The sequence below is a fragment of the Eptesicus fuscus genome, chromosome 14 (genome assembly GCF_027574615.1).
Source record: "Eptesicus fuscus isolate TK198812 chromosome 14, DD_ASM_mEF_20220401, whole genome shotgun sequence".
Taxonomy (NCBI): domain Eukaryota; kingdom Metazoa; phylum Chordata; class Mammalia; order Chiroptera; family Vespertilionidae; genus Eptesicus; species Eptesicus fuscus.
This window is the reverse complement of record NC_072486.1, coordinates 73,064,337-73,075,340: the sequence shown is the minus strand read 5'-3', so window position 1 is coordinate 73,075,340 and position 11,004 is coordinate 73,064,337. Positions and strand designations below refer to the sequence as shown.

At 41.3% G+C, this 11,004-nt stretch overlaps 1 protein-coding gene across 2 annotated transcripts; it reads left to right on the top strand.

Moving 5' to 3' along the window:
• Positions 1 to 487: 487 nt before the first annotated feature.
• Positions 488 to 6,533, top strand: CAV2 (caveolin 2). 2 transcript variants are annotated; one of them, XM_054726115.1, is made up of 3 exons: positions 488 to 848; positions 1,188 to 1,375; positions 3,686 to 4,096. In XM_054726115.1, the coding sequence occupies exons 1-3, from the start codon at positions 699 to 701 to the stop codon at positions 3,741 to 3,743; spliced, it is 396 nt and encodes a 131-aa protein (XP_054582090.1). In that variant the 5' UTR covers positions 488 to 698; the 3' UTR covers positions 3,744 to 4,096. The 2 variants fall into 2 exon arrangements, with proteins under 2 accessions (XP_054582090.1, XP_008150640.1); XM_008152418.3 differs by lacking the exon at positions 3,686 to 4,096 and adding an exon at positions 6,310 to 6,533 and having other exon boundaries at positions 529 to 848.
• Positions 6,534 to 11,004: the final 4,471 nt, after the last annotated feature.

Sequence of the window (11,004 nt, the reverse complement as noted above, 5' to 3'; positions counted from 1 at the left end):
CATATGCCACATGCGGGTTTTACATGAATTAACTCCTCTAGTTCTCACGCGAAGGCTCTGTGAAGCAGGTGTCATTGCTTCCACGTCTTAGGGGGGCAGCTGGGGTTCCCAGACGGGTCGAAGCTCACACCGTGACCAGTAGAGACAAGAGATGAAGCCAGACCTCGGATACCGTTCCTGCTCTTCGTCTCCAGCTGCCCCTTTGTAAGTCCATCACCCCTGGGAACCGGCCAGGCCTGCCGCACCCCGGTTCTAGCATCCCGCGACGGGCCCCGGGCCCCGGCCCCATCCGTGGGGCGAGTGCGCGTCCCCGGCCCCGCGACACGCCTCGCCGCCTGGGCAGGCCCGGAGGTGCCGGGTTGGAGCGACGCCCCGCGTTCCCGGACCGGAGAGGGGGAGGTTGGAGGGGGCGGGGTGGGGGGACCCGCCGGGGAGGGCGCGGGTCGCGCGAGCCGCTGTGCCGCTGCGTCCGGGCTCCGCCCTCCGGGCCGGGCCGCGGGGCGGCGCTCGGGCCGCTGCGGGATCGGAGCCGGAGCCGCGGCGGAGCGGGCCGCCGGGAGGGAAGGGCCGCCGCCCGGCCGCGCAGGGGAGGCGAGGCGCGCGGGGCGGGGCGGGGCCGGCGCGACGCGAAGGGGCGGCCGGGCGGCCGGAGCCGCGCCTCGCCAGCCGGGTGCAGCCGCCGCGCGCCGAGCGCCACGATGGGGCTGGAGACCGAGAAGGCGGACGTGCAGCTCTTCATGGACGAGGACGCCTACAGCCACCACAGCGGCCTGGACTACGCCCACCCCGAGAAGTACGTGGACTCGGACCCGGATCGGGATCCCAACCAGCTCAACTCGCATCTCAAGGTGAAGCCCGGGGTGGGTCAAAACCTGGGCCTGAGGCTCGTCCCAGCCCCCACCCGGCCCAGGGGGTGCGGTCCCCCCCCCCCCTTTCTACCTCTGCCAACCCCAGCCCTCGCCACCGGGTCAGCCCTGCGGGGTCCGGGGACCCAGAATCCGCCAGCCGCGGGGCCGCCTGCGGAGCCAGGAATTCTTAGCCACATTTCTGGGCGCCGACCTTGACCCTCAGAGCAGGTGGGCACCCCTGCCAAGCCCTTCCTTGCTGCTCTCCCCGCCCGGAGAGCGCCGGGTTCCCGGGGGCGCGGGTTTGGTGACCATTGGGAACCCCGCGCCTCGCCTCCGCAGGTGGACTTCCAGGATGTGATCGCAGAGCCCGAGTCCACGCACTCCTTTGACAAGGTGTGGATCTGCAGCCATGCCCTCTTCGAAGTCAGCAAATACGTGATCTACAAGTTCCTGACCGTGTTCCTGGCTATCCCGCTGGCCTTTGCCGCGGGGATTCTCTTTGCCACCCTCAGCTGTCTGCACATCTGGTGAGAGGGGGCACCCCGGGGGGTGGACCAGCTGTTTGAAACAGGGGAATGTTCCTTGCCACCTGCCCCCTGCCCGCCCCTTCTCCCAGGCTGGCATGCAAGGGGAGAACTCACATCAGCTCCTCATACCCTAGCGAGAATGGGAGGCCTTGGAAGTCTGTGTTTTCTTCAATATTGTAGGGTGGGGGTGGGGGCGAGGAGAGGCATGGGCTGGGTTAGGAGTTTAAACAGAGGGAATGTCCCTCTGTCTGAGGGCTGGGCCCCAGCTGCCTGTGGAGGAGGAAACCTGGAGGCCGCGTTTCCTGCCACAGGCTGCTCTCTCTCCCAGCTCTGTTGGGACTTGTGCCGCTGGCTTTGGGCAGGGCTCTTCGTGTTTTCCATCACTTTCTATGCAGTCACCACCTATGCTTGGGGTAAAACAAAAGTGATCTCGGAGCAGAATGCCAGTGACAGTGTCCCTGGAAAAGGATGTAAAACCTGCTTCCTGCCAGGGGCAAATGGCAAGAATGAGACCAAATGAATGAAAATTCAAACTGCAGGATAATGAAATGACAAGGCCTCCAGGTTCCTTTTTCACTTCTAAACAACAATTCTGGTTCAAGGGGAAATATATACAGCAAACCTACTGGACATGGATAGGATACTTTGAGTAACTTTATTCACACTCAAAATGCATCATAAAGCTTTGGAGAACAGTTTTAAGTATCAAAAATTTTTAAGGGGAAATGCCATATTTTACCAAGAAGTTTTGTTGTTGTCGTTTTAAAAGATACCCACTTTATTTGAGAGGCAACAGTTGCCAAGCTTGTGCTTTAGGTCCATCCTGGTCAAATATGTAACCCCAGATGCCGCCATGCCTTCCCTAATCACTTTAGATGGTATTGCTGCACCCTCACTTAGAGTGTGTTCCCTGCTAGAAGTCACAAAAATTAGTCTCCATTCCCCTTTACCATCTGAATCAAGTTCTTTAGTCAATTAGCTAGCTGTTTAGTTCAACCAAAAAAACTTTATTGAATGCTTAGTTTGTGCAGGGCACTGGGCCCAGCATGACTAAGATGCAGGGTCTGCCTTCAACTTCTTCACGGCACTACAGGGCAGCTGGCTGGGTACGAAGGTGGATGCTGAGAAAACTCACCTAAACCTGTGGAGGAGGAGGGAGGCACAGGGCAGGCTATGTGGACAGAGAAAAGAGTCTAAAAAGGGTAAATAAAAGTTCACCAAATAGGCAAAGGATAAACAATGCACATCAATTCAGTTTGATCACTAAAGATTGTAAACAACTAAACTATGTTGAAAATGCCGAAAGACTCCTTAAGGAATGAAAACCTTTGCCTTTATACATCAGCAGGTCCACAAAGGCCAGATGTATAGTTCATATTCTGACATTAGCACATGTATTGTTTTTAATCTTCGCTCAAGGATATGTTTTTGTGTTGTTGTTGTTTTAATTTTGTAGAGAAAGAGAAAGGGAGAAAGAGAAACATCAATGAGAGAGTGAAACATCGATGGGTTGCCTCCCATACTCACCCCAACCAGGGATCGAACCCACAACCTTTTGGTGTAAAGGATGATGCTGAAACTAACAGCCACCCCGCCAGGGCAATACATGGATTTTTTAAAATTCAGCATATAAAATTTTGGATTCCTAATGAACGAAAACCAGTCATCTAACCTCTGTGTTAGATTTCTCGCTTACAAAAATGTGAAAAACTGAGAGGCCACAGCATATTGTGAAATGCTGGCTATGAAGCCGTTTGGAAATGTAGAGTGCCATGTTTATAGCCAACAAAGCCAGGTTTTCCCAAAGCACTTGTGGAAGACTTGAAAACAAAAAGGTTTTCATTTTCTAAATGGTGGAAAGATATAAGTAAAACTGCATTTAACCAAATGATGCTTCTCTCCACCTGGCTGTCCTGAGACCCATGGGGGTTTTTGTGTATGGTGAATCATCAAACCAGGTCTTTTTCAGCCACATGAAATATATTATTTAACTTCAGCTTTCTTCTCAGATTGCATTCATGTGGGACATTAATATTTAACCATCATACATTTGTCATCAGACAGCTTTGATTGCAAGTAGAGAAGTCACTTCTAACAAAAATTAGCTTAAAAGTTAGTTTATACCTGGATAAAATAGATTAATCTTTAGTGGCTTACATGACATGATAAGAATGGATCAAGTAGAGACCTTAGAGAATATCAAACCTATTTGAGTAAGCTTGTGCACTCTCTCTCTCTCTCTCTCTCTCTCTCTCTCTCTCTCTCTCTCTCGCTCTTGCCTCGCTCCTTCTCTTTTTTTTCTTTTGATAGGGAGTATGTGACCAAAGCTATGAAAACATCACATGATCACAATGGGTCTGATTTTTAAATTCTTTAAAGAAACAAGTGAAAATAAGAACAACAACAACCAACAAACAAAACAACAACAACCCTGAACTCAGTCTGGCGATGTATCCCAGGCCAGAGTTCAGGTCATTAGGATCCAGGGAATTGGTTTGATTCCACACCACGCTCAGGCTGAGTAGCCACCATTTGGCAATTGCAAGTTATTGATCACAAGTAAATCATACCAAGAAATGTTGGCTGGAGCTCCCTTACCCCTTATATTTGCTGGGATACAATTCAAATACCTGTTCCTGTGTTGGGGATGCAGCAGTATCAGTCTCATTTTCCGGAAGATTTTTTAATAAATCAAATTGCTATGACAATTCAATCTGCATGACACTATTGTTAATACAAAGCTAAATAAAAGTCTCTGTCCTAAGAGCTTTATTATCGAATGGAGGAATATATACTCTTATAAATTATAAGATTTAAGAAGTTTTTGGCCCTGGCCAGTGTGGGTCAGTTGGTTGGAGCTGTCGTCCCACACACCAAAAGGTAGTGGATTCAATTCCCCATCAGGGTACATACCCAGATTGAGAGTTTGATTCCTAGTCACACCTCTCTCTCTCTCTCTCTCTCTCTCTCTCTCTCTCTCTCTCTCTCTCTCTCTCTCTCTCCCTTCTCTCTAAATCAATTTTTTTTTTAATGGAAGAAGTATTTAGGTTGGCCACATTGAGCCTCAGCCAAGTTTTGGGTTATTCCAAATTGCCTGGAGTTTCTGAAGGGGTACTATTTAGGATGTTGAGGAAACAGTTTGTTTGATATCAGAAGATCTTTGGATTCTTTCATCCAAAGTGAGAGAACAACAACTTAAAGAAAATAACATTATAATGAGTTCAGCACGTCCTATGAACTAACGTCCTCAAGTGTGGGCTACTGCAGTCTGCTGAACTGGAAAATCCACTTTTGTCCCGAGCTTAATTCCCTCTTAAGACATGGAAATCTAACAAGTTATGAAGATGATAAATCTCTTAGCCTAAGGAAGAAAGGCAAGTTAATTATATTTTGAATGAAGTGGATTTGATTGAGAAGTTTTCTGATCTAAAGTTAAGTCTTGTAGGATGTCAATTTGAGATTATTTTGTTATAATTGTTTTCATTCTGACTTCAGACTTGTTCTATTTATTATAATGACAGCACCATTTGGACATTTCAAGGGCACATAATCCTGATAGCCACTCTCTAAGATTTCCAAACCATACTTTAATTTGTAGTCATTTACCCAAAGCCACACATAAAATGAGAAACTAATGGAATAAGGAAGCCAAACGTTGCCATCATTCAAGTTTCTATTCAACTCTTTAGCTCTGAAACACCTAGTAATTAATTTTCTTTCGAGATTGCGTCAAGTCTTTAGTACTTAGAACAAAACACAAGATAAGTATAATCTGTAAACGGTCAATATGAATAATTCAGTATTCTAAGAATATTGCAATCAGACAGTTGCCTGATCTTTCCTTCTCTTTGGAATAAGTACCACAGACATTTACTTTAAGTCACATTGTAAAAGCAAGCCAAGAAAATCAACCCTACTTCCTGTGCCCACCCAGGTAATAATAAAAATTCCACCGAGGCTGCCGTCAAGGCCTGAGAATTCACAAACACCGCTGTGCGCAAAGAGCACCTCTGCCGCAGGAAACGTTCTCCAGAGGGTGACAGAGGAAAGCCACGGTCACAGTAATATGAGAGTATGCAGTTACTTCAAGAAAAGGCATATGAATAAAGTAATTTCCATATCGTCTAGTTTTTCTCATCTAAGAAATTGCAGGGCTCTTTTAACTATACCACACAACCCTTTTCAGTACATGTAATTATTGTGAAAAATTAAAAATATAGCCCTGACCGTTTGGCTCAGTGGGTAGAGCGTCAGCCTGTGTACCGAAGGGTCCCAGGATCGATTCCGGTCAAGGGCACATACCTTGGTTGCGGGCACATCCCCAGTAGGGGGTGTGCAGAAGGCAGCTGATAGATGTTTCTAACTCTCTATCCCTCTCCCTTCCTCTCTGTAAAAAATCAATAATATTAATGTTAACAGATTGCTAAATTCACCTCACCTCAAACATTTACTACGGATCAAGGATGTCCTCACTTAAAGAACTTAAAGTTTGTTTCAATATGTTAGACGCACAAACACACACACGCAAGCATTCAGCCCAGCCTGTCCTAAGGGGAAGGGAAGTGGAATAAGGCAACCAGAAAGGGTACCAGGAATTAGAACCACAGAGAAATGTGAAGAGTTAGGCAGGTTAATGTTTAGGGGTGAAAGTCTGATAAATTTACGGTTTGGTCTAATTTTTTGTTTTACTGATTCAGATAGCATACCACCAAAAGAAATAAGATTACTGTTTGTCATCTACCTGCCTGTTTATTTTTTAAGCAACTTCTGTGCATCTTATCACTATGTGGGTCACTTTATTTTATTTGTTTCAAAAGTTCAGCCAAATTTAGGTGAGTTAGGCCATTGTTATATCTTTTCACGCATGTGCAAGAGCCAGTGGCCTTATTTGGTAGCACCAATAATCCTTACACATCTCTTTTCCTCCATTCCAGGATTATAATGCCTTTTATAAAGACCTGCCTAATGATCCAGCCTTCAGTGCAGACAATCTGGAAGAGTGTGACAGACGTTGTCATTGCCCCATTGTGTATGAGCGCAGGACGCATCTTCTCTTCTGTCAGCGTGCAGCTGAGCCACGACTGAACACTTGGTCCCAGGTCTGGAGATTTGGATACTGTCCTACTTCTTTGTTGTTACAGCATAAAGCGACTACTGTTCTGTTCATTCCCCAACTGTGCTCATTAAGAAAACTATTAAGATGGAAAGGCACATTTAGGAATGTTTATTGGCAAATTTTTTTCAAATAATGCTTTTATAATTAATAACCACGGATTTCATATCTAACTTTATAACCAGAATTATACAATAGGTTGACAACACTATTTTTAAAGGCAAACACTTTTTGCTTTAGTACAGAAGTATATCTTTTATCATGATGAATTTATAATGATCAAGATACATTTCTCTCAAATACTACAGTGGTTTTTTTGCACAACTGCCATAAAAATAAGGGATTTCTTATTTTCTTATTTCTTATTTTTTATTTAAAGGTAATTTAAAAGTAATACAATTACCTTTGCAGAAAAAGCCATAGGGATTCTTAGCAATAAGATATACAAAGATTCTAGAAATTGCAGAAATGAAAGCATACGGTAGTGATAGGGGCTATCAAATATAATAAATGTGAAAATTGATTCATGCAGATGTGTTCCTTTAAATAAAGTATTGTTAATCTTTAATCCTATTTAACAAGAAATTTCATTTTACTGTATATTTTGTACTTAATGTAAATGTTGCTCTAATCAGATTGCTTTAAAGCACTTTTATTATATTTGTGTTCTTGTTGAGCTAATATATAGAATGAGTAACTGTATCTCCCACAGGAATTTTTACTGCTGAGATTGCACTGTCTTGATTATGTAAGCATTTATGTCTCCTTTGGGAACAGAATGTAAAAGACCAATGTACTGGCTTTTCTTTCTAACTTTGCAAGCAAAACCCTGAAATGTTTTATAAGTAATGTTTATCTCAAAATAATCTGTATCCAATTCTTATTTTGTTTAGGATATGCTTTCTTTCTTATAGTTAGAAATTAAACCAGTATGCTGCATTCCTATTAATGTTTCCCTTTAACTTCAAATAATATTGGTGCTATTTAATAACATTTTACAATAAAGCCTATTTCTTATACTTAAGTACCACAGTGATTCATGTAGAGAGACTTCCAAGAAAGTTGTCAATTTGTTGGGTCCATGCTACTGAGCTATTATTTATAAATTAAACACTAACAGCTATAAACTTTCCATATGTTGTCTAACATGGGTTTTGTTACACAGTATAGAATTATTCTTATCATTGTGAACTGTAGAATCCCATTTTAATGTTATGCATTGCTTTTGTTTTAGAAATATCATTATTCCAAAATGATAACTTACACAAATGATGTCTATGATGTGAGTAGTTACTACAATTTACACATCTTAAAAGTATGAAATGCTCAAATTTCAGGTTTACTATAAGAACCTGAATTAACATTCCTTTAAATATCTTCATAAATGACAAATCTTCATTCAAATATTAATTTTATTTTTCCAAATTGCCAGGACTGGTGAAATAAAAGATGATTTATTGGAATATTATTGGGGACCAAAGCAAATTAATGATTAAATTATGAGACTTGTATTTTTCTGAAAGTAACCTCAAAAGAGGCTTGTAAAGCTGTCTTAGGCCATGGTAGCATCCTTAGAAAAGACACTCATGATCATTACCTTTAGCATTTCCACTCATTTGGCGAGTTTTAAAATCAAAATACATACACAAAATCATATAACAACCAAGTAACTTTTAAAAATCATAAATATGAGCTCCTTATTTCTTAATATCATTGGATACCTTCAAAGTGAATTTTTATTGAGATTTGCCATTAACTATTTCAAAAACTGAAATTTTGCACCAAGGTAATCCAGGTCACATGTGCAAACATGTTTGTTCTTTAGCTGGGTGTCCATGAGAGGTGGGTGATTTGGAGACTTTCTCAATATCCATAATAAACTTTCTAAAAACCCATAGACACATTCATTGCTTTTCTTACATTAAATATAGAACTGATCAATAAAGATTCTTTCCAAACTAATTACCTTCTTAAAAACATATAATACATTAAAAAACATGAATTGTTGCTTATTTGGGAATGTATTGGTGAAAAATTATGAGATTGGTAATTTAATTCTTTATTTTTCCAGCACTTAAAGAGGTCTCCTATTAATTTTTCTATCATTGGAAGAAAAGTATGGAATAGCTTGTTCATAAACCCACTATATTTCATCTTCTTCATAAAATAAAGTCTCTTCCTAATCCTGAATAAACTGATATTCTGTTTTTAATTTTTTTAATGAGAAAGTAAAACAATATAAATCACATGTTCTTGGATACTGGTACCATGAAGCCAGACTAGAGTCTAAAATTATTTCTAGAAAGTGAGTATGTGAAGTGTATTTGCTGATTTAGCATAGATTTTTTATTGTCAGTTTATCTGGAAAATTGACCAACTTCTAATAATAAGGCTTTTTAAAATGCTCTTTATAGTTTCAAAGAACTTTGAAAGTCCCTCTTTTCAGGCATCCACATCCCATGAATTTATTTAGAGGCCTTTCTTGGGAAGCTATTGGATGTAATGAGAAAAGATCAAGCATCTGGATTCCAGTCTCAGCACTGCCTTTACTGAGGTGTGCCACCTACTGCAAATGGTTTAATCTCAGGGGTCTCAATTTTCTTATCTTTAAGGGGAGGATTGAACTAAAAAAATCTCTCAGGAGCTTTCTAGCTCCTTGTTTTCTGTAGCTTCCGTCAGATGAAGACTTGGCTACACATATGAAAACCAATCTATCTGTTCAGTCCAGGAATTTTTTTTAAATCATGGATTTTCTATCAATTATAGGGCTGGGTGCTATAAACATAATAAATAATGCATTCGTTTTTCATTCTTTAGTTGATTGTGAAACTGTGTATGTGGCTTTGATTCTTCATGACAGGGATTCTTAGATTTATAACAATTTTAAGTCTTTATCATTATGACATTTTCCCCAAAAATAATGTTACTCTATATTTTAAATTAATTAAAATTTATTTTATTTGAAGGTTTCTCTACCAAGATCACTGCTATACTGTCATAATCTTTGCTGTCTTCATCCTTTGCCCAGCTAGTTGCTATAGCCTGTTAACTGGCCTCACTCCCAGCCCTCAATATGACCTTCTCCAATCCATCTTCCCCTCAAAACCAAGTGATCCCATCAAGACTTCCTGCTCAAAATTATCAGTTGCGTGTGCTTGCCCTTACAGTAAAATCTGGACTCTTGAACAACATACACAAGGCCTTCACTATTGCTCCCCTCCCTTCTGCAGCCCTCACTGAAGTGCCAGCTCTTTCCTGCCCCCGTGCCAGGATCCCTCTTCTCCTCCTGGCAGTCTAACCCCTTCTGTTTCCAAAACTCCTCATTAAGTGCCTCTTCTGTGTCTTCGTATAAAATCTGTACAAACTCCAAATACCACTTACCACACAGTAAAACTAACCCTTGTTAACTAACCCTACTTGGTTACTAGTTAGAACAAAAAGCATGACTTCATCTTTGTTTCCTGAGATTCTGAAATGGTGCCCAACACTTGGTGAGCTCACTCAATATTTTTTAATGAATGACTGTGTGAATAAATAATTAAAAAAACTTGATTTCAGAGCTAGGGTGGAAATCATGTTTTGACTTCAAAAATTTCTTCATTTGCAAGAGGAGTTTGAAATTTACCAATTCTAGTAATTACTCCCGATTCTCTTATCTGAAATTTATTTTGCATCTTTAGGGATATAAAACACTAACACTTAGAAACTAGTTTGGAAGCATACTTTCTAGCATTTTGGAATGTTGCTATTTCTTTAACTATCCTATCTCCCATTTTCAAATGTATAATATTAAAGCATTGTGTTTATAGCATTCTACACTTCAGAAAACACAGGCCCATACATTGTCTCATTTAAACCAAGACCAAATTAAATTGCATAGCAGAGAAATCATATAAATAATAACTCTATCCCTAACTGGTTTGGCTGAGAGGAGAGAGCATCAGCCCTCAGACTGAAGGGTCCCAAGTTCGATTCTGGTCAAGGGCATATAACTTGGTTGTGGGCTCAATCCCCAGTAGGGGGCTGCAAGAGGCAGCTGATCAGTGTTTCTCGCTCTTCAGTGTTTCTAATTCTACCCCTCTCCCTTCCTCTCTGTGAAAAATCAATAAAGCCCTAACCGGTTTGGTTCAGTGGATGGAGCGTCAGCCTGCGGACTGAAGGGTCCCGGGTTTGATTTGGTCGAGGGCATGTGCCTTGGTTGTGGAGAGTGTGCAGGAGGCAGCTGATCAATGTTTCTCTCTCATTGATATTTCTAACTCTCTATCCCTCTCCCTTCCTCTCTGTAAAAAAACAATAAAATATTTTTTAAATCAATAAAAATGTATTTTTTTTAAAAATAATAGCTCTATTTCTGTAGCTTGAAACTGTCATTTTAGAATGTTTATTTAAGATAACAACTTAAAGAATTTTTACAAGGTTACAAATTACTATAAGAATTGTTTTTTAAAAATTATGTAGTGCTTCAATAAAAAATTACCAGGATAATGCAATTTATCACAAATCAGGATTTGGTATA

What these genes read in the sequence shown, in the direction of transcription:
- CAV2 (XM_008152418.3), top strand. Translation starts at nt 699, where the DNA reads ATGGGGCTGGAGACCGAGAAGGCGGACGTGCAGCTCTTCATGGACGAG. An exon ending in AGCTCAACTCGCATCTCAAG is followed by an intron (nt 849 to 1,187) that starts GTGAAGCCCGGG and finishes TCGCCTCCGCAG; the next exon opens with GTGGACTTCCAGGATGTGAT. An exon ending in CTCAGCTGTCTGCACATCTG is followed by an intron (nt 1,376 to 6,309) that starts GTGAGAGGGGGC and finishes CCTCCATTCCAG; the next exon opens with GATTATAATGCCTTTTATAA.